This window comes from Protomyctophum parallelum (assembly GCF_964188405.1).
Source record: "Protomyctophum parallelum genome assembly, chromosome: 1".
Taxonomy (NCBI): domain Eukaryota; kingdom Metazoa; phylum Chordata; class Actinopteri; order Myctophiformes; family Myctophidae; genus Protomyctophum; species Protomyctophum parallelum.
This window is the reverse complement of record NC_139697.1, coordinates 22096996-22121295: the sequence shown is the minus strand read 5'-3', so window position 1 is coordinate 22121295 and position 24300 is coordinate 22096996. Positions and strand designations below refer to the sequence as shown.

Below are 24300 nucleotides of genomic sequence, written 5' to 3'. Positions count from 1 at the left end.
ACTGACAGGTAGTACACCCCCCCCCCCCCCCCCAGAGAGGACGTATAAGGCCTTAGTCCTACTCCTCCTCCCAGCCAACACTCCTCACTGACAGGTAGTACCCCCCCCCCCCCCCCCCCAGAGAGGACGTATAGGGCCTTAGTCCTACACCTCCTGATTTATTGATTATTTTATTAAATAACAAATGCAAAACAGTACATGGTACAGTCAAAGCACATTTATCCACATTTAGTCCTACTCCTCCTCCCAGCCAACAATCCCCACTGACAGGTAGTTACCCCCCTTTTGATTTACATCAAAAGGGCGAGGGTGAGCTCAAACCCACAATTCAACATTTTAGCACGGCTTAGGCTTATAAACAAGTGTTTATAAGCCAGAATTAACAAATATATTATATATTATATATATCTATTATTTAATACAGAATGAGATCATATCGACATCGTTTGGTTTGGTTAAGGTTTTATTATTAATAATAAAGTATTCAATAAATCATTCAATCATTCAATCAACAGTCCGGCACAGGGCAGCCACAATAATGGTAAGAAGCAGTTGAAACTAATAGTTCTCTTCTCACCACAGGACATTTGGCTCACCTCTTTTCACAGCTCTACAAGAGACACATTTCCAACAAAATGTTATTGTGACAAAAGGGTAACTGGCACAATTGAAATTCACAATTCATAAAGTCATAGTAAAACAGTCAAGGTATGGTGGTTGACATGGTGGGACCCTTCTGATGTAGTTATCTCTGTGACAGAAGGTGTGGCAGGAAAACATCTTCATAAAACGTTTCCAGAATGCTGATGTTTACGGCCCATGTTGGGTCTTTGGCCACCGTCAGGATTTCCAGGTCACGAGAGGTCCAAATGACCAGGTCACAGCTGTTAGCTCCACTCAGGTGTAGGGCGCCCTGGATCTGGTGCCAGTAGTTATGATTTTGTTTTAGCGTCAGGACTTGTGTATGTTCATCAAACTCCAGATAGAAACCCCTGATCTGTGCCACTGCCTGCCTGACGGTCATGTTTCTGGCTGTATGTGGACACTTGACCTCAATGTTGCGATCCCCACCGTACACGGTCCCGTCTGGAGACGCTCCAAGCAGGCCGCTGTCGGACAGGAACACTCCCCTCTCCTGGATGTACATCCCGGTGCGCCGCGTGTATTCCTCCTTTGCGACGGACTCATTGCGGATTCCCCATTGTACTGCCTTGAAAGAAAAAAAGTTGCCAGTTACTCATTAACTGTTTTCAAAGGAACGTAGAAAAAACAATAGCGTGTTATCCACTAGTACTACTTACTTCGACTCGGCTGAGGTCATCTTGTCCAAGCAGGGTTCTGAATAAGGAAGGAGGGTAAGATCTTCTCCTAACTGCTGCCAAGACCTCTCCGAAGTGGCTCGAGGTGATCCGATTCTTACGATATGCTGACCTGTTGTTATAAAGAATACCCAAATTAGAGAGATCCACAAATTTGGGTAAAATATTGTTTTACGTCTCCCTTAACTGGCATTTGAATGGCAGTCACTATGGAGGACCATCTGTTCTGAACTAGTAAAGTGCCTGTTTGGGATGTGGCCTTTGTTCAGAAGGCCGGTTCTGGAGAACCCCATATCTGATGGACATTATGATGGATACATAATGTGAAGGACAGACATTTATATTTTTATTAACCACGGCCACATGAATCCTAGTCCTAGGGTCCTTATTCTAGGGCAAACATTTGCGTGAAATAGCAGATCTACAAGCTCACAATGCGTGACACACACAGCGTTGACCTGGGGGACCCCGCTCAACTATAGGGTTAGTGGTTAGTGGGTGGATGGATGGATTTCTCTTTATCTAAGTGTCATACTGTAGTAGCTGATTACATTTACAGAAAACCACCCAAATTGCACAGGTGAGGGGATTTAGGCTGATTAGCCTTTTGTGGTGGTTCTGGAGAACCGTGGGTTCCGACCAACTGGAGTCCGGGCACTGCACTCCCTGCACGGGTGTGGAACGCGTGTGTCGAATATGAAGTCGGTGGGGAAAACGGTTCTCGATTTACGTGCATTACAACCGTACACACACGCACGCAGAGACGTCGCGCATTTATAGTAGGATGCATAAAACGCCATCTCATGGAGACTGTCCGAACACTGTCGCTCTCATGGAGACTGGCCGAACACTGTCGCTCTCATGGAGACTGTCCGAACACTGTCGCTCTCATGGAGACTGTCCGAACACTGTCGCTCTCATGGAGACTGGCCGAACACTGTCGCTCTCATGGAGACTGGCCGAACACTGTCGCTCTCATGGAGACTGGCCGAACACTGTCGCTCTCATGGAGACTGTCCGAACACTGTCGCTGTCATTGTGCAACAATCATGGACATGTGCATCTATCTGTCATTGTGCAACAAGCATGGACATGTGCATCTATCTGCTAACCTTTTTACCTATGCGTTATGCGTTATCTATGAGTAAACTATAAGCTGTTTAGATACTGAGTTTGCTCAACCACTCTGTAAAAATGTGTGGGAACCAACCCAGATGCTGCTACTGTATATACTGTTAGGTTTCTCTATGTACTCTGGTACTGCATGGCACAGTGAACAGGAAGCACCTTCAGTCTTAGGGCCGATTCATACTCCTATTTTACCGCTGTAGTGCCGAAATGATTTCGGCTCGTCAGAAGTTTTCAGTAGCACCGAAGAGCCGACTTTAGGACGGTACCCGCCCCCCCGTCTACTATTAAAATCAGACAGCTAGCTGTCATATCAATAGTGATCCCCGTAAAAAAGACATGCTTTTAGAACTAATTATTAATGCAGCCTCACAACTGCCGACGCCCGACGGCTATTTTGGCTATCGTCCTGTATTTGGTCCTCTATAAAGTCCGAATGCATTCACACCAGTAACGAACTGCGTAAGGTTCTCACAAATAGCTCCATGTGACTGCAGAGCCACGGAGGAGTTGTTCCACTGTAAAGAAAATACTCTGGTCATATGTGAAGGTCATGTGTGAATAAACTCGGAACATATTGAACTCTGCCCCTTTCCTTCGGTCTGTTCCCGGTGATCACTATATCTTTGCTGCTAGGGTTGTCCCGATCCGATCACACGATCGGAAATCGGGGGCCGATCACGTCATTTTGAAATGATCGGAATCGGATCTGGAGCAAAAACCGTGATCGGGACATCCCTGGTATCAATATTATATCCATATCATGACTCATGATATCATGACTCATGATTAGACTGGATATGTATTGTGTGTGATTTTGGATATTGTATTATTGTGATATGGCATAAGTGTAAAAAATCGTTATCGGCAGATACTTAAATTAAAATGATCAGAATCGGATCGGGAGCACAAAAACGTGATCGGGACATCCCTATTTTCTGCTATTCTAAGACTTTGCTGCTATTCTGCTATTCAATACTTTTTCTTGGGTTCACTCCTTTTTGCCTCCACACTTGACTGTGCAGACTTTAGAGGGAAGATAGCAGTAAAATCACAACAAGTAGTAATTAAAACACTCAATCTCTACATCATTCAGATGCAGATCACATACATTCACATTGCATGTCCTATTCCCTTCTGATGATGCGTATTGTATTGTATTTCATTGTATTGTACTGATGATTTGAGTACAATGGATCACAATGGTTTAATCTTTCTTACCATGAAGGGTTTGCGCTTTGCCCAACTGTCTCTCTCTCAATCCAATGCTTTAGATCGTTGGTGACAGCAAGGTTTGACACCACATAGCGAACCCTGTCCTGAGCGCGGGCATAACCCCGGCAGGCCATCACGGAATCATATGTCTTAAAGAAGGGTCCATCTGAAATAATAGAAACTAAAATTAGTATTTCAGGTTATTTCTAGCCCTTTATCCCTATTTTAAGATGTACAGTATATGTGGGTGTGCTTGATTTATTCCAAACATTACCATTTGAGGGGCGCTAGCCCCTCCGACATCAGGCGTTTGAAATTATGTCATATAGCAGCCAATGGATGGATTGGTTTAAAGGAGTTAGGTCGTTCTTGTTCGCTCTGAATTAAGAGCATAGGCTAAATGTCTACAGTACAATGTAAATGTATTGATAGAACGCCAGCCACATTTCAAAGGTTACACGTAAAAAAAAAAAAACATCCCTAAACCCAACATTACATTACTTATAATATCTTATTATATTTGTCCTCACCACTGTAGCAGTGATTCCTTATCTCCGCTGACAGGTCTTCCAGGGTGTTGTCCACGTCTATTCCAAAGAAGCCCGGGAGGACGAAGTTCCCGCAGTATCGACACTGCTGCTTGTAGGGCCTCATGATCACCGTCCCGCGCCTGGACTCACTCTGTCGCCGGTACCGAAACAGGAGCAGGGCGTTCACCGAGTCCCAATCGTTGGAGCAGAAGCTGCAGCAGAAACTGGGAGGTTTGAAGAGAGACAGCGGGCTGAGACCAAGATTTACACATCAGCCAGCTTATGTACTAAAGAATACCAGTGATATATACCAGTCAGTCTCAGTCACACTCAGGGATGAGAACCCCGAAATTCCGAATGGGCTCACAAAAAGATTTGAGGAAGAATCTATAATGGAAAAGATTGTTGTGTTGACAATTTATTAGGAAGATTCAGGCAGAGAAACAGCATCTCTGTCCTCCTGGCCAGACCTCGGGCTCCACGGGGCAGGACTGTATTTATCTAACAAAAGGTGGAGTGTCAACGCAGCGTCCCGAATGTGTTCCTTTATACAGAGAACAAGAGAACACAAACAGCCGGAGGTTTGGTTAATGGACAGAGCCACACATCATGGCTCTTTTTACATGACCATGCTAGATTTACACATAGTTATTCTGACAGACTGCCAACAGGTGAGAACATGGTTGTGCTACTATTACTACTGTTTGAAATTATACTGACATTTGTGCGCAGCATTCGTGAAAACAAAGTATTGCATTGCTGGTTTGAGCTGACAGGCCGTTTTGATGTCTGTATGTGTTTTAATATTTAAATTATATATATTTTTAGGGCCATGTCATGTGGTCTACCAGCACAGCCTTTGTGATCTACCTTTTGGACGTCCCATTACTACATCACGTTATGTACAAAACAGTGTAGTATTGTCATATTTCTATTGAGATCTTTTGAGATTTTTTTTTTTTTGCATAATATAATTTTCCTCCTGGAGGGGGCTTCACATGTTGTTCCGTTGGGCCACTTAAAATGTGAAATGTTGAAGAAAGAATCAAATAAATACCAATTAATCAACGTAGATTAATTAAAACAGTTGAACAAAAGTGCTGGAAATCATTTCCCTGAATTGACCTGATGAGGGGTTTTTTCAGAACCTAGAAATGATTTAAGCAAGAGCTGTCTTTGTCGATTTATTGAACAACAGATATAAGTGTGCACTGATGCAGGTTGCAAACAGCGATATCCAGCACTGACATCAGACTAATGTGGAAACCTCATATGGGTATAGTCATCATGACACACATCTAGTGAACCATATAAAAGAAGGATCAGAAGAGTTTAATTGTGCAGTTAATAGCAACTCCTATTCTTGACACGAGAGAGACTCTGAGTCTTTGTAGCACGAGACAAAATATTTGACCTTGCAACCCAGATAACATTGTTAAGTTCAGATCGGACACCACTGCAGCTGGGTTCTAACGAGACAACCAGCACTAGTTCCAGCTATTTTATAACCTTGCCTCCTCAAGGCCCCCGGCCTTCACCCACTAGGCTCACCCCGTCTGGCCTTAACTAAATCAGCAACAAGTTGTCTCAGTGGCACATCATGTGCACACTAGAGCATTCTAAGAAGAAGAACAAGAACAATGGAAAACCGTCTCACAAAAAATCATAGTCACATACAAAAATCTAACTTTTAGTTCATGAAGGCTTCAGACAGAGATCTCGTTATGAAATGGAAAGTTCCCTATCAGACAATACTAGCCATGTACTGTAACAATCGTTTCCCCCTACATGCAGTCAGCATGTAGGGACGGGGCACTGCTGCCATTGTATCAAGTATGGGTTTAATATTATGACATGAACATGAATGCACATTCATTGAGTATATCTAGGCACAGAATTAGCTGATGGGTGGGTCTTAAGATGACAGGTTCTAAAGATAATGGGAGAAAACTGGCAAAGGGCAGACTATGCACCAGTCTAAACCAGTAGCTTGACTGGCCCTATTGATGGATGTAGCAAAGTGTCTTGACCTGATAAGGTGAAACTCCTGAGAAACAAGGAAGCGCCACAATAGTAGAACATACACTGCAGCATCTGCCCATTGCTCAGAGAGGCCTCCTGACCTTGTCCTCACTTATCAGTTTGTACTCCCTAGAAATATCTCGGCAGTTGGTTGCTTGGAACTGCTCGGAATTTAGAACTAACAGCTGGTTGCATTGAAATTGGAGAACAACATGTTAAAGCGAAAAAATAAAGGGTATTAATTGTATATGAACATAGATCTCATAGACCCCTCATACCTCTCACAGCCAGGCCCAGCTCTCATAGATCCCTCATACCTCCCACAGGCCCAGCTCTCATAGATCCCTCATACCTCCCACAGGCCCAGCTCTCATAGATCCCTCATACCTCCCACAGGCCCAGCTCTCATAGACCCCTCATACCTCCCACAGGCCCAGCTCTCATAGGACCCTCATACCTCCCACAGGCCCAGCTCTCATAGACCCCTCATACCTCCCACAGGCCCAACTCTCATAGATGATAGACCCCTCATACCTCCCACAAGCCCAGCGCTCATAGACCTCTCATACCTCCCACAGGCCCAGCTCTCATAGACCATCCAGCCTCTCCTCTGCTCCTCATAGGAGATCACGTCCGACAGGTTGCTGTAGTTAAAGTTCAGATTCCACTGGTCTCCATAGCCGGCCAGCTCTGAATACGTCACGTGTTGAAATCCATCCTTCCACAGCCAGGGGATCCAGTCTGTTGTACAAAAGGGGAAATGTGTCACGTTCAAGGTCCTGTATTGCGTCTCGTGTAAAAAGGCACATTGGAATAAAAATAGCCTTTGTTCCTCCTCGGACATTGCAGCAGCATTATAATTACGTAACATTATGGTAATGAGTTTTGGACTTTACATGCAGACAGCAGACAACTATATGTTGTTTATTGCCTATGCTGTTTTATGCTAGTTGAGAGTAGTGCTGATATTCCAATATTCCTTGTAAAACACCACATGTTGGAACAATTTTCGAATGATTTCGAATGTCGAATGTATAGGATTTTAATATGAATATGATATGAATATTGCAGAATAATATGCTGTAAAACTTTCTCTTTCTTTATCTATATGGTCCGGTCCTGTTGGTGCTGAGAAATGCACTCTCTTGAGTCTTGCGAGATCAAATGAATGATTCATAATCATCTGAATAGCCTAATTTGTGTATAATGTTTACGTCTATGGCACAGTCTCGCCAGAACTCACACAGCAATTTCGTATTTTTTTTTATTTGAATCTTAATTTAAAATATTCGATTATTATTTTATTTGTGTGAATGTAATGCACAATCTATGTAAAGGTATGAATGTGCATTACATCACACACACAATCTATGTAAAGCGCCTTGGATAAAGGCGCTATACAAATGCACCATTTATATATAAATCCACCATTTATGGCTGGAGACTGGAGAGCAATCTGTGTCTTTTAGACATGCCGAGAGGTGTGGATGTTCTAACCTTTAAGTGTCTCGTTCGTTTGCTTTCATGGCTAGTCTTGTTTCCAACCAAGAGTAACCTATTGACCAAACACATACAAGCTTCTCAATGGCTCATTATCAGTCACGTCTCCAGGACCAGAGTCATTGTGGTTCAGTAGACATTGCGACATTATCTATCTATTCAAACTAAGACATGCGTAGTGCATCCAGACCACTTAGAAATTCTAAGACAACTGATTCTAAGTTCGAATCAGTGCATAGCAGCCTGAAGGGAGCCAGCCAGCACAGCAGCCAAAACATCACTGTGTTGTGTCTGATTATAACAGTGATTGTGGTGTACTGTGAATCATATAGCATATTCACTGCTTCACTACTTGGTTAGTCATAATTGTACATATAACATTAACTTCTGCAAGCCATTTCTCCCTGCATCTCCTACCAGTGCCTTGAACTGAAGTCTATTTGCATATCAATTGTTCCACAGGCAGGAAGCTATGGCTGAGAGACAGTGATTCCAAATTATTGGGGAGGGATCTTTGATCTGATATTATCTTTAGGGTCTGTTTGAACATCTTCAGGCTGCTTTCAAAATAGACCACCTGGGGCTTTGGCCTTCCTGCTTAGCTGATAAGTGACAGAGCCATTCTGGGGTAGGAGCTGGCCACAGTTTGTCTCTATGCACTTTATGACACACACACACACACACACACACACACACACACACACACACACACACACACACACACACACACACACACACACACACACACACACACACACACACACACACACACACACACACACACACACACACACACACACACACACACACACACACACACACACACACACACACACACACACACACACACACACACACACACACACACACACAAAACGGTGGGGACCATGATGGACAGGCTTGGCCTGGCCTTAATGTGCTATACTATGGAGAGATGACTTTGCTATGCTGGTAACCTGTTGTAACTATATGGAAGATGCCTTGTTTGAATAAATGATGGACTTTGCCTGGAATCGCAACTCATTTCATGCTACATTAGGAAAATATGAAAATAATCCACGGACCCCTGGAAGAAAAGATACAACAAGATAAACAACATGATAGGACAAAATAAAAGCTAATATATAATAAAATAATCACACTAATAGCAGGCAGCCAGTGTAGAGCGGCAAATAGACAAGAATAAAATATGATACAAGCCGATAGTGGTTCTGAAACCTTAGATTTCCAAGCCAAGGAATCCCACATTGGTATACAATACATCATAGGTAGGCTACCTGTATTGTATCCTGGGGGTCCCTCCCTGCGTGAACCCCACTCTATAATCAAAATGCCTTTCTATCCCTTTGGAAAGCAGTCATTTAAACTCGACTAAACAAACAGTTGAACAATCAATCAATAGTAGGAAGATAATGAAAGTCAACTAGAAAGCAGTTCCTGTAGAAACTGCGTGGGCTCGCGTAAAATGCTTTGTATAAAGTTATTGCCGTGTCAAGTTTGAAACTCGGGGACCGGAGTAATGGTGTTACCATTGGTGTTCTAAATCTATAATCAAAATTTCGGGACTGTAGCATATTGTAAAGAAAAGTAGAAAATGCATTAAAGCTGAAGTAAAAGTTAAAAAAAGTATGAAAATGTGTAAAAACTATAGTTTAAGCAGAATAAAGTATGTGGAAGTTGTAGAAGTGTTTTTAAAGTTTTTCTTTAAATGTAAAAAAAAAAAAAAAAATCTTTTTATAAACGTGTGTGTGTGTGTGTGTGTGTGTGTGTGCGTGCGTGCGTGCGTGCGTGCACTTGCGAGAGCTGTGTAAAGGCCAGCCAATAGGAAGACAGGGTGTGTGTGTGCGTGCGTGCATGCGTGCGTGCGTGCTCTTGCGAGAGCTGTGTAAAGGCCATCCAATTGCACAAATAGCAGACCTACAAGCCCACAAGGTATCGCAGAGCAACTCATTGAGATCTTGTAACTTTAATTTCAGCCCTGTAATTAAGCTCTTATATGTCTCAGCTGTGGAAGTGTAAAAGACAAACAAGTGGCGCGCAACTTGAAGGTCTTGATCTTGAATGGTCTTGAATGGTCTTGAATGGGGGGAAACTATGCCCGAACAAATTGCTCTATCGCAAAAAGTAAAAGTCGAATGCAAATAATTTTTTCGCTGTGAGTGGCCTGAGATATTGAGGTACACCATGTGCGATTGTGGTGTTGGTACGATCGAAAATGTGGTTATAAGAGCGAGTTAAGAATTGTCATCGCGATAATTTCCTCGTAAGGATTTTACAATTGAGGTCAATGAGCAGATTGACTGTATTTGTGTCACTTAAAAGGCCGTAGTTCACATTCTGTATGTCTCTGTGTTTTGGTGGTCACATTGTGTGAAAGAGGACATGTGTGGCTACAAAATGACCAAAGGACATGCGTGTAAAGTGAATATCTTGGCCGGGACGGCAATTTGTTTGGTAAATTTTCAAGGAAAGATTTTCTGTTCACGCACTCTAGTGAAAGAAGCCCTGCACTCTAACTTGGCACTAATTAGGCGAAACGGCCTGCGATTGAACTGCGATTTCGGAAAAACCGTTTAACGTATTCTAATACGGTTTGAACCACGAAAAAGTCCAGAGTCGTGTGAGCTTTCTAAAGTTTAAATCACGTTTCTACGACAAAGTATGCCAGAGTAATGAGGCTGCAAAAGTGAGGTTGATTTAGAGATAAATCCCATACATTGTCAATGGGAGGAAAAAACTATAAATAAAGTTAAATATTTTAAAAAGTATAAACTTTTTCAAAACAACTTTTTCACCAATGAAAGTTCAAAGATAGATGAACATTACAAAGTTTGAATGAAGTTTCAAAGTGAAAGTATGACGGAGTAATAAGAGCTCAAAAAAGTTAACTGTGAAAAATGGGACCTTTCTTCCATCGACTCTCACTATAAAGAATGTAAAAAAAAAGTTTAAAAGTTAAAAAGTATAAAAAGTATAAAACTTTGTAAAAATAAAAATACAAGCACACATCACTGCAAAGAGCTGAACAGTTTGAAGTTTGAACTAAATTTCTAGCATAAAGTATGTGGAAGTAGTTACACGTACGCCAAAAAAAGTGGCGGAATAAAGAATAAATAAAGTATAAATATAGGCTGGCAATAACTATTGTGTGCTCGCTGTGGCGAGCCCACAATAAAACACCAGCCATGTGTTAATGACATTGACAGCCCATCACTACATTCAGCGGTCCGTTAGTTATGTCCAGTTAAATAAATGGTTATTTCTCGATAAACAGACCGGCGACCGCTGCTATGATGAACAACACACTGAACACAGTGGGTCTCGCCTTGGGGACCCCCAGGGGTCCTTGAGGTGAGGTGGCTCCAGGGGGCGGAACCCCAAGAGGTAGAGTTGTTAATAATGTATAGATAAGAGTTGGGATTTTGGGAACCAATAATAGCCTACACTTTACAAGTCCTTAACCTCCGATCGAGTACGAGTGTGTGCAGATATACTGCTACACATGTAATCAAAATGGCCAAATCGTTGAGGTTCTTAAGTTAAATTAGAATTATAAAGAAAGGCAGAACAGTCAGTCAACAGACAGACCGACTGAGACAATAGGCCTACGCACCTAGATTTACGTAGCCAATCAACATGGCAGCCACGTAAAAACAAAAACACAATATTTATTTTACAGCTATAATGTTTTTGAAAACATGAGGCGACATAACCCAATAAACGTTGATGTAGGCCTATTCATATTAGATCAACACTGACTTCCTCCATGCTTGCTGCTGCTACATTTGCGAGTCAACCCGTTGCGTTACAGACAGACATTAAAGCAATGTCACGTCGTTTTCTCAACATGTCGCCGCGGCCAAATTATACTTTATAATAATAATAAATATCGACTTACAGTTCATTGTCCTTGATGTTAAAGACAGCTGTAAAAGGCTCCTAACTGTGTCTGAATGTGAATAGCAAGGAGGATGTTTCCACAACTTCCTACGTAAAGTTTTGTCACTTTTGTTTCGTGTGACGATGTCCGTTATTCCCTCTGGAGCTTTTCATTTTTTACTGATGGATTGAAAAGAATACTTTTTAATCCGTGTATGAAACTACCGTAGGCTATATATGAACTGCACTGCAAAGTTACAGGCAGAGTAGGCCTAAGCAAAGCAAGTTAAGGAACTGAAATATTCTGCTGCTGTTTCTGCGTCTCTCTCTAGTCTGCCCCAACGTCTGTGTGTGTGCGTGTGTGCGTGTGTGTGTGTGTGTGTGTGTGTGCGACTGTGCGTGTGTGTGCGACTGTGCGTGTGTGTGTCTCCCTCTGCCCTAGCTCTGATCCATAGCTCTAACGCATTAGAGCTATGGACCAGAGAGCTACCTCTGCCTGTGTGACCCTGTGTGACCATCTGTCACCCCCTGATCGGGTGACTGGGGTGAGGGGTCCCCAGGCCAGCTAATTGTGTTCAAAGATGCAGTTTGTCATTAATCCATTCATTAATTTATTAAAATAAGTGTTAAATCATTTGCTATACAGTAGCCTATCACAGTGGTTCTCAAACTTGTAAATATCCCTGTAAATATATTTTTCACCAAGGTAGCAGTCCACCTGAATTACACTAACTTTATACCTTACAATTAGATTTCTGTCATATTACGGTACATAAATGTTAATTCAAGGTTCAAGGTTCAAGTTTATTTAGTGTCCCCGAAGGGCAAATTGGGTTGCAGCATAGACAAAACAGTACAAATAAACAAACAGTTCACATAGCAGATAGTACAAAAGTGCACTAAAGTGCAGGCGTTAAAGTGCTATGAAATAGAATAGGTAATAGAAAGTGCGTGTGCATAGACATTAGGCACAAGACCAGTACAGTAAAAAGTTAAAGTGTTGTGAGCTTGTACATCGGCTATTTTTGGCTGGCAAGGTTTGGTGAGTTGTCTTAGTTTCTTCTATGCAACCCTACAGTAGTCTCTAGATGGGTGCTACACCAGAATTCTGCAGTCAAAGCCATCTGCAAGAGTCAAAACAACCATCCTAGACTCTGCCCGAGACTGGAGGATGCTGGTTTATCTAGACAAGAAAGAAATTCCCGCCTGATATTATTATCACTAACCTCAGGCCGGACCTGGTCTGTATTCATTGTTGAACTAACTGTAGGCTACCATGGGAAGCTGCAGTTGGTGAAGCCTATGAACGCAAACAACTGAAGTACTCTGGCATAGCAGCCGAGGCAGAACAACACGGCTGGCGTGCCCAGGTGCTTCCGGTTGAGGTCGGGTGTAGAGGATTTGTTGTCACGTCCACAACCAAGCTTCGTAAGGGGTTGGGAGTGCGAGGACAGGCGTTCCGCAAACCTGTCAAGTCGCTGTCAGAGGCTGCCTAACGAAGCAGCAGCTGGCTATGGGTCTAGAGAAAGGACCCCAACTGGGCTGCAAAATGAACATGGAGGGGTAAAAGCCGAGGGGGGCGCACCTGGGACGCCCTTTGGAGGTGTCATGGGCCTATCAACGAAACACCTATGAAGGAGGGTGCCCACCTGATGACCTCAGTGAAGCTTTACCCCTACCCCACTCGATGCCAAGTTCTGATTATCTAAGGGATTGTACCATCTAGTCCTATAAACTCAACCAACAAGAACCTGTATGACCGAATGCCAAGGGTGAGTCAGAAAATAGCAGCCAGGAGAATGAGACTATAGCAGGACACTGCCAAAGACACCAAGAGCTGCCAGCCTGCAAGTTGGTGCTGTGGGAACCAACACACAGGCATCGAAGAGGATGCAAGCATATACATAGTATAGCATTATTATTTTACTGTAGTGGGTTTATTAAGCCAGAAATGTTGGAAAGAAGTATGAAGTGATTTTTCCATCACTCATTGAACCACACGGCACAACTCATGCCGTGTGTGTATGTTGCAGAAAGCATTAGATGAAAAATAACTATGCCACCACATTAACATTTTGCTGAAAATATTTATTTGTCAAAAACACTGTTACTGTGCCAAAACATTTACTGTCACACATTGAAATTCTAACATTAGTACATATACAATTCAGGAAACAAAACACAAAAAAAAAATCAGATTAATTAAATAGCATTTCAAGGGCCCAGTGAGTGTCAATAGTAACTAACTGGACTGCCAACTGTTAGTAGTTGACATGGCGGTTCTATCTAAATTTAAACAACGAGACAAAGCTATCAACTGACTGACCATTCTGACGTATAGTTTAGTTACATCTGTGACAGAAGGTGCGGCAGGAAAACATCTATATAAAACGTTTCCAGAATGCCAATGTTTACGCCGGCCCATGTTGGGTCTTTGGACACCGGCAGGATGACCAGGTCACGAGGGGTCCAAATGACCAGGTCACAGCTGTTAGCTCCACTCAGGTGTAGGGCGCCCTGGATCTGGTGCCAGTAGTTATGATCTGGTTTTAGCGTTGGGGTTTCATCTTCGTCAAACTCCAGACAAAACTCCCTGATCTCTGCTGCTGCCTGCCTGACGGTCATTTCTCTGGCTGACCATGGACACTTGACCTCAACGATGCGATCGCCTCCAGACTCCATCGCGCCTGGAGAGGCTCCAAGCAGGCCGCTGTCGGACAGGAACACTCCCCTCTCCTGGAGGGTCATCCCTGTGACCTCCATGTACTGCTGCTTAGCCCTCGGCTCATGGTGGATTACCCATTTAACTGGCTGGAAAGAAAAATGTTGCCAGTTATGAAAAATATATATATTAGGGCCGTCAAAAGATTAAAAAAACTAAAAAACATTTGATCTGATTAATCACAGTTTAAAAAAATATTAATCATGATTAATCACCATTCCAAAATATGCCATGTTTTTCTGTATATTGTTGTGGGAATGGAAAGCTAAATCATCCAGACAGGGTTAGATGGAGCTGCTCTTTCCAACTGATACAGGATCAATGACTAGTGCAATGCATGGCATTATAGGATGTATTATTAATCTAATTAACTCACTCAGTTAACAGAGTTATTTCTTTTTTTGCTATACCTCTGCCCCCCATGTAAAGCGTCTTTGGGTACTCTGAAAAGCGCCATTAAGTTTGGGATATTATTATTTTGACAACCCTAATACAAATAAAACTTCTTCCTTACCCACTACTTACTTTAGACTGTGTTTTGAGGCGGTAATGGTCACGCAGGGTCTGGAATAAGGACGGAGGGTGAGACTGATGCTGAACTGCAGCCAGGACCGAACCAAAGTTGCTTGAAGTCATCCTGTTCTTACGATACTCTGACCTGGAAATATAAAGACACCCCACACGCCATTGTGGGAAAGATGAGCTAATGACACCGCACGCACGCACGCACTCACTCACTCCTGGAGTTAATGGACAGTATTATTAGATATCTAATGAGCATTAAGCATCAAAGAGATTCTATATAAAGAGGCGACACTCCTCAAATACTTGTATAATAGGCCTGGCTTTTGTAGGCTATTATGTAGGCCTATACAGTATAATAGGCCTATCATTTTGGTCATGACCCATTGGAAAGCACTCTGGCTTAACTGTTGTTTATAAATGTACATGCATACAGATGACTTGATGTTCTGACTGTCTGGAAGGTTTCATGTTTAACCAATAATGCTTTATAATGGTTGTAGTTAAATATATAATTTCCTTTCCATTGAACTAAAATCTGATTTCAATTTTGGACACACGTTCACATGCACAAAGGCCACGCACATATACTTATATTCTGAATGAATACGTTACTAAAGTAATATCAGCTTTGATTAATTCATAACTATGATAAATAAGAGTAAATAATTAAAGTAGTATGCATATTTATAATACCTTTTCGCTGTTGAACACCAGTTCTGTAGAAGCATAATAGAATGAAATGTACTTTTAGAGCAACCGGATGTTGCGTCATCACACCAATATGGCGGAGGTACTGGGTGCTGGTTGAGTGGTTGTTACTATGGGGTTTAATAAGAGTGTCGCCTCTTTATATAGAATCTCTTTGTTACGCAAGCAAGTTCAGTCAAGAAACTCGGTGCAGTTGCTGCCGGCCATTCATTGGGCCGCCTCAGCATCACGATCTCATTCACATGATTCACTTCATCCAATCACACACTCATTCCATCTATCTTCATACCGGGTATTTAAACTGGATGTTTGCGCTGTCTTACTGAGACAACATGTAGCCCAGGAAGACCAATGTCCATGACATCACAGACACTTTGAAATACAAAAATGTTTTATCTAAAAAAAACACATATTACCCACATACAAAACCCAGGAAAGTGTTTGTCTCCCAAACATTATTAAAATATATAAATATGTGGGGTGAGGTGGCCCTTTTAGGTCATATTCACACCAGAAAGCTTCACTGCGATTAAAACGAATCCTGCTGCTCATTGTCGGAAAGTGTGCTTCATTTGGCAGGTGTGAAGGCTAAATCGAATGCTAATGCACACCAGAACCGCATTCAACTCCGCAAAAAAAAAAGTTTCACTTTGCTTCAAAACGCAGCAGAGTGCGGGTCACTGCAGGTGTGAATGCAGAGTGAATGTACCATTGTGGGATGAAGAAGTTAGAATTTGGCACACGAGAAGGAAGGAGAAGGCATTATTACGCAGCGACGCGTAAGGATGTCACACGTGGACTAATGAAGCGATAGAAGCCCTTATTGCAATATGCCGGTTACACAAGAGAATGGAGGCGACTGGGTTCCAGCACACATTTGCACAATGTTGCAGGTTGCATAAAATGTTTGCGCTCGTAATACAGACCCGGAATCCTGACCGGCGGCTCCGCTGACCTGGAGTCAGATAAAAGTGGTATGTGTGTTTGTGTAGACGTAGACGGTAGGCTACTCCTATTAATAATAATAATAATATCTGTGATTTATATAGCGCTTTTCATGGCACTGACTCAAAGACGCTTTACATGTGTGGGGGCCAGGGGGGACAAGAAAAAGGACAACTTTATTAGAAAAAACTATTAAAAGAGTAAAACCAATAAAACAGTTTAAAAACATCAGCTTGGAAATGCGATTCTGAACAGGTGCAGATTTGAAGGTAGGAAGTGAGGGGGCATCTCGGATATGTTTGGGGAGAGCATTCCAGAGGGTAGGGGCGGCCACAGAGAAGGCCCAGTCGCCCAGGTTTTGCCTGAGCTCCCCCATCCCTCTGGGATATGGGGGGGGGGGGGATATTAACCTATACCAGGTTTATTTATGTAGGCTTTAGTAGGCTAGCCGGCGCCGCTACTTTATAAAACAGGTTGGTAAAGTTGTAGACATCCGTTATCGCGCACGCACCAAGTCTACCGAAGTATTAGGTGTGAATGTGACCCAAGTTTCTTAGTGTGAAGTAAAAATATATGCTTTACTATTATCTCTTTTTGTCAGGTGCTTTCCCCAGTCATAAAACTTGTTTTGTGCGTTCTTGATGAGATTATTATCTAGTCTTGAGAAGCCAGGGTGCATAACAGGAAAGCTGGAGAGGCCCCGGAGAGGCCCTCGTGTCTATCCAACTTCCCCTTCCGTTTTTATGTTTTGCTGACAAAGCACTTGTAGACACCTACGAGAGGGTACAAAAGGCGACGCACATCTGTGCTCGCTCTCGCAATCTGGGGAAACATTTGGTCTGTCACCTTGTCTCTGTACTTTTCCCTTTTGTACTTTGGTTTTGTACTTTTTATTTTGTCTGCGGATATTCCAATAAACCTTTACTTTTATACTTTCAACTCCATCAGTATTTCTTTCGTTTCAGTTCTATAATTTTTATTCCTTAGTGAAATTTACACCACACTTACCATAGCGGGTTCCTTCTTTGCCCAACGGTGTCTCTCTCAATCTGCTGGTCACCACCCAATCAAATGTCTTGACGACAGGTCCAGCTGAAACAATAGAGACTACAATGAGTAATAATAGTATTTAAAAAGGTTATTTTATACCCGAAATTAACTGCATTTTTATCACCATTACAATATTTATGTCTGGGGGGGTGCTTGATTTATTCCATTTTAGTTTTTGTTGTTTGAATTAGAGTGGAATGGATTACTGTAACCCTGCTAAAACAATATAAACTGTGAGCTATGGGTGTGAAAAGGAACATCTCATTTAAACCCTATACAATTTATCTAAGTTAGATAGCATTTTATGTAGACATAGCACAATATATTTATATGCCGTTTCATTATATAGATATTCCACTGTTAGGTTCTTAGCTAATCCCTCTGGATTAAGAGCGTCTGCTAAATGAGTAAATTGTACAATTGCCCCCGCCCCCCCCCACCCATCTCTCTCCCCTTTAAGGCAAAAAAGCCAAAACAATATAAAAAAATAAAATCCTAACATGTTTACATGTCATGGCAATAAAAGCTTCCGATTCTGATTCAGCAACATCTATACAAAATTAAAGTGTAGTCGTCTCACCAAGGATGCCCTCCATGTAGGCTGCAAGACTTTCTCCATCTTCATCATCATCATCATCATCCTCACTATCATCATCACTATCTTCAACTTCATCTTCATCATCAATATCTTCATCTTCTGCTCCGACTTCTCCTACTTCTTCATTGTCATCAATATCTTCTTTTACCTCTTCTACTTCTTGTACTAGTACTTCTTTCACTACCTTGTAGTCTACCTTGTAGTCTACCATGTAGTCTTCTTCGTAGTCGTCATCGTCAAAATAATCGTCACTACTATAGTATTCTACTTCTTTTTTGTGGTAGTAAAGGAAGTAATCCATGTCATCCTCGAGGTAGCATTTCTCCTGTATCTCTCTGAACAGGCCTAGCAGGGTGCTGTCCACCTCCGTGTTCAGAAACCCGGGGAGGACGAAGGCTGTGCAGCGTCGCCACGCCTGCCTGTAGGGCCTCAGGATCACCGTGCCTCGCCCCGACCGTCTGAGCAGACGGTAGCGAAACAACACCACCACGTTCATGGAGTTCCACCTTCTGGAGCAGCGGCCGCAGGAGAACCTGTGTGAGGAGGATGGAGACAGACAGACAGACAGAAGCAGAGACAACAGTCACATCAGTCAATGAACAACAGAACCTGTGGGAGGATGGAGACAGACAGACAGACAGACAACAGTCCCATCAGTCAATCAACTAGTCTCGCGTTGCAAGACTGTTGCCTCTTGCAATTTCCAAATGCTTCCATCATACAGTCTGGAGCAACGGAAGTTCTATCATGAGTAAAACATAAAGCGGAAGTGGACACTCCTCCCCACTTCCATTTCGTCTTTACCGTCACGCAAATTTGTCCTAATGTAAATCAAAATCATCGAAGCATATATAGCTTGCTGCTTAGCAGAAAATAAATGGAAATAAATAAAATAAGCTCTAAAGATATGGAAATGGCAGCTTCCTTACTCGGAGGTGTACTGTAGTTCCAGCATTCGGAGATTGTGAAATATAGAAACATAGAAATATAGTTGTCTGAAATATTGAACATGATCTATTGAACATGGCGCCACCATTAGGAGAATTATACCACAATGGAAGCTGAGGAAGGACTGGACAAAGTCATGTTTATGTTCATGCAAAGAAGAATTGGAGCAAACAAAGCAACCATGATTCTCAGTGCCATCTTGTGTCTGTTAATAATACATGAGTATGTGATGTGAACAAACAAATCAAACAAATACATCCCATAGGGCCAGCTCATGTGGACCATCCAACAAACATACCTGCCATAGGGCCAGCTCACGTGGACCATCCAACCGTTTCTCTGCTCCTCTGGGGAGAGCTCTTTTTTTTTCTCCTGGCTGTAGTTAAAGTTCAGAGTCCACTGGTCGTCCAGCTCGTAATATAACAGGTCATCAAAGCAGTCCCGCCACTGTGAGGGGGTCCATTCTGTACAAGAGAGGAAACAGTCCTAGTTCAAGCTAGGATTCACTGCAACCTCACGATAGATGCGTGTATCACAATACAGAGGCCACGATAAGATACTGTATATCGACATATGGATTGTATGTTGATTCCAAATAAATTTCATTATGGCTGGGTATTGCCAACAACCTCACAAAGGAATAGGATACGATCATTGCCAAATGGATTCATTGAACCCGCGACATTCAGTGGTGTTTGTTTCCGATTGGTCGATAGCATCATTCAGCGGCCTGTCATTTCTTGATGGCAGACCGTTGCTATGAATGGCGCAGTGGTTCTCAAAGTTCGGGAACCCTCGGGGGTCCTTGAGGTGACGCCAGTGGGTCCCCAGGACAATGTTGATCATTGGAATAGAAATCAAATGGACCCTGTAACTGTGAGAGTGTACACATGGAACCAAATGGACCCTTACATGTCTAACTCTGAGAGTGTAAAACATGGAACAAAATGGCCCGTTACAGGTCTGCAACTCTTGAGAGTGTACACATGGAACCAAATGGACCCTTACATGTCTAACTCTGAGAGTGTAAAACATGGAACAAAATGGCCCGTTACAGGTCTGCAACTCTTGAGAGTGTACACATGGAACCAAATGGGCCCATAAAGCAAAGCTTTGAAAAAACTTGAATGATCCTGGCACTCAAACTTAAACATTACACATTTAAACAATGTCTGACACTTCTGTGTAATGAGAGGGAGGAGGGAGAACACTTTGACCCGGCCCCAAATGGCAGAAATCAAAGTGCCTAACCCAAATATGGACAAGTGGACAACACTAGAATAAATGCATTACAGCTCAGAATGAGTCCAAAATATGGTATAGAAATACAATATTTGTTACAATGCCGTTTTTATTTTTATTCCCGACTATAGTATAGGTTCTGACAGAATGTTTTATGTGGGCTATGGAACACGTGTAGGCCTATTGTGCAACATTTTGATTTAGGCTACCATGTGTAATGTTTCATTTTGTTGGGTGTAAATCAACCCGATTCTCCAATTCAAACAAAAGGCAGCCATAATAAAAACAAACAATTAAACAGCATGTCATTTCACAGGTCCAAAGAACGCTAAAGAATGTCTTAAAAGTTAAAACGTCTGAGTGTAAGGCGAACAGTGCATTGATTCATATTTAATACTAAAGCGAATTAAGCGACAATGCAAATCCTTTAAAATCAATAAAATTAGTTCTGTTGTAATATAATAATAGCCTAAATTTATTTGGAAAATTTGCTGTATTAAGTAGCAAGTAGCAGGTGCAGGATAATAAATAATAATAATAAAAATGTCTCAAGTCAACATGTCCATGCAGTGTCAGTGCTCATCCTATTATTTCCACTTGAATTAACGTTGTTACCTCTGTTTTTCATTGTCCTCATGATGATGATGATGATGTTAAAGATGGTCGTCAAAAGGGATAAAAAGCGTCGAATTGTGCACAAATTTGTGTGATGATGATCCTCCCCACGGGATACAGTAGCCCTACGTTTCCAACGCAAAATACGCAATCCTCTAGTGTATTTGAATAGTTTTACGGATGAAATTGCTAAATCCGCCGCAAAAGTTCACTCGCAAGTTTTTTGCAACAACCAACTACCCGCATCTGTTATATGGGGAAAATGAGCAACAGAGTCATAATACTACTAAACACATCTCATCTCATCAAATCACAGCGTTGCGCCCAGCTGCGTCTGAGTCGTCGGACACACCCACCCACACCACTACATGGTTCCAAAACTGTGTGTGTGTGTGTGTGTGTGTGTGTGTGTGTGTGTGTGTGTGTGTGTGTGTGTGTTTGTGTGTGTGTGTGTGTGTGTGTGTGTGTGTGTGTGTGTGTGTGTGTGTGTGTGTGTGTGTGTGTGTGTGTGTGTGTGTGTGTGAGAGAGTGAGTGAGTGTGTGTGCGCGCGTTGTCCGCGCGCACACACACCTCATGTACCTGTCTAAATACTTCCTTAGTGTAAACGAAGTCCACACCCACAACACCAGAGGGAGTACAACAAACCATGTACAACCCAGATTCGGCACAAACAAGGGACTAAATTATTTTCGCTCCTATGCCACCAAAATGTGGAACGCCCTACCAACAGTCATTAAGACATGTGAATCCCTTGACTCCTTCAAAACCGCTCTCAAAGGGCACCTACGGATGGCTGCAATTCGAAACTGGCCTCTGTAAAATCTGAATCCCCCCCACCCCCCCACCCCATTTTCCCTCACTGTATATTGTATCTTTTCCCTTTTTTGCTTCCCATATGATGAATTTAGCTACATAGAAATGTCTATTTGTATGTCTCTAAATGTTTGTATGTCTTTAAATGTTTTGATGAATTGAACAATGTGGACCCTGTTGTAAACAAGTGTAATGCTTAATTGGGTCGTCCACTCACAGTTGACAGTCTTTGTATTGAGTTTGTGCTTAAAATGTACTGTAAATTCTACAAACTGTTAATAAATATTTCAATCAATCAATCAAAACACACACACACACACACACACACACACACACACACACACACACACACACACACACACACACACACACACACACACACACACATTTGTTTGTTTTGTTTTTAATGGGGGGGGGGGGGTCAAATCATTAGATTATTGTGCAACATTGTTTTCTCACTTTTCACCAAATTAATTGTCAAATTGCATATTATGTAAAAAAGAGGCTCCTGGTAATGGGTTCTTGGGAATCCTTGAACAGGAAGCAACAGACCAGACCAACATACCAAAGTGTCAGCTGTGATATATATTTTTCTTAAGGCCTCAGAAGCTAGGCTGCCACCTTTTAGTAATAGGCCTATGCCTTTTAAACCCTAACCTCAGAAAATGCAAAACCTTAATCCTAACTCTAACCTTAAATTTTAACTATATGCCTAAAGCTAAGTGTAACCCAGGGGGGCAGTCAGCCAGATATTTCGTGAAGCCTCATTTAAAATCGGTAGTTCATATAATGGCCTGTTGTGGCGCTGGACCGGACCCAAAAAGCCCCATAGCTCCATAGAGGCCCATGTATTTTGGCCCAACTTCACCTAGACTGTATTACCTTAATAAACATGGTCATGAATACTTTCTTCTTCCAGTCACTAGTTTAAAGTCTAATTTCTAATGTCATAATATTCTTTTTGGAAAATTATGGTCCCATTAATTAAAAAAATGACCATAAAGAAAAAGAACCATCGCGTATGTTCTGAGGGGCGTGGCTACCATTACAGTCTATGATCGGGATTCCCCTCCCACTCGAGTCAAAATAAAAACCAACGGAGAAGAAGGGGGGAAGTCCCGCCTCGTTGTCTGGGCACCCAATGACCAGCTGGTATACAAAACGGAGCCAGCCAATGGCCAGCTGGTACCAAAGATGGCGACTTACATCAGGAATTAGCATATTATTACAGGCTTCATTTTACGTTCATGTTAGACCCGGGGAACGCTTTGTCCATATTTTTTACAGTCTATGGTGTAACCTCACAGAACTATGCCTACTTCAGACTAATATAACATTTGTTATGTTTCAGTTTTTGACACCTGCATTTCCTTCCTTTCTTCAGAGGTCTGGTGCCCACTGGCCCCATGCACTCTTCCAAGGTGCCCAGAATGTTTTGGTGCCCACCCCTTCCTGTTACCTTCCAGGGGTCCCCAGCAAAATGAGTTGAATATGCAATGATATATTTTAATGTATTGATTGTAAACAATATGTGTTAAATAGCTCTAGTCTATATGCTGATTGTAATATACTGGCCTAGTGTTTATTCAGTAACATCTGAACATTGTATCCAATCAGAATAGATAACATCAGAGAGATTTGTTATCTATATAAAAAAGTGTGTTGACACAAAGAAATTAGAACAAAATCTGGGCTTCAAATTGAAGCTGATGAATGGGAAATCTCTCCTGATTGGGTTTAATTGGCAACCCACCTAAATACAAATACAGAGTTTTGGGTCTGAGGAGGCACCCTCACTTGCAAGGCACCACAACACTGGTCACCAGTGTATTTCCATGTTTTTCCATATAGATAGATAGATAGATACTTTATTAATCCCCAAGGGGAAATTGAAGTGTTACAACAGCAACAGGCAGCCAGCTTCGTGCGGCGCCAAGAACTTCATCTCCGTACATCTCAGAAAAACAAAGAAGAGTGTGTGGGAGATAGGGGAGGGGGTGGGGGGGCATAAGAAGACATCACATCACATTTCAAGTAAGGTTGTTAATACTTTTGAGGCACATTTCAGGGTGAGGGGGGGTGGGGTGGTTATGGGTATAAAAAAGCACTACTCCCACGCCATTCCATCAAGGAAGAAACTGCGTGGGAGGAGGAAAGAAAAGGGGGGTGGGAGGGGGATGGGGATTGAGACAGAGGGGACCCCCTGGAACTCCCTCGAGGGAGTTCCAGGGGGTCCCCAGCTAAATGATAGTTAGGAACCAAATGGACCCTTATGGGTCTGTAACTCTGGGAGTGTACAAATGGAACCATCTGTGGGTCCATCGAAGCTTGGCAAGCTCCCGCGTGCATCACGGAAGCTTGCCCTTACTCCAGATACAGAGGCCAAACTGATGCTATGGAGAATCCCTGAACTTAAGCCTTTGTGGAAAGCATTGTATCAAAAAAATTATGAATGCTACCACATTAACATTTTTTTGAAAATATTTATTTGTCAAACAAATGTTACAGTGTCACTTTGACATTCAATAGCACGTATAAAA

General features: G+C 42.3%; 2 protein-coding genes across 2 annotated transcripts in view; both read right to left on the bottom strand.

Annotated features, from left to right (window-relative positions):
* Positions 1 to 660: 660 nt before the first annotated feature.
* The window catches only part of LOC310862683 (uncharacterized protein), a 32550-nt gene continuing 8910 nt past the window's right edge, over positions 661 to 24300 (bottom strand). Inside the window, exon 7 of the mRNA XM_083770693.1 lies at positions 661 to 736. The gene's annotated coding sequence lies outside the window, so the exon portion shown is untranslated. The remainder of the gene's footprint in view (positions 737 to 24300) is intronic.
* On the bottom strand, positions 698 to 3823 carry LOC310875618 (uncharacterized protein). The gene is made up of 3 exons (XM_083788906.1): positions 3669 to 3823; positions 1302 to 1431; positions 698 to 1210 (listed from the first exon to the last, which is right to left on the bottom strand). Exons 1-3 carry the CDS (start codon positions 3794 to 3796, stop codon positions 746 to 748), a joined length of 723 nt encoding a protein of 240 aa, XP_083645032.1. The 5' UTR covers positions 3797 to 3823; the 3' UTR covers positions 698 to 745.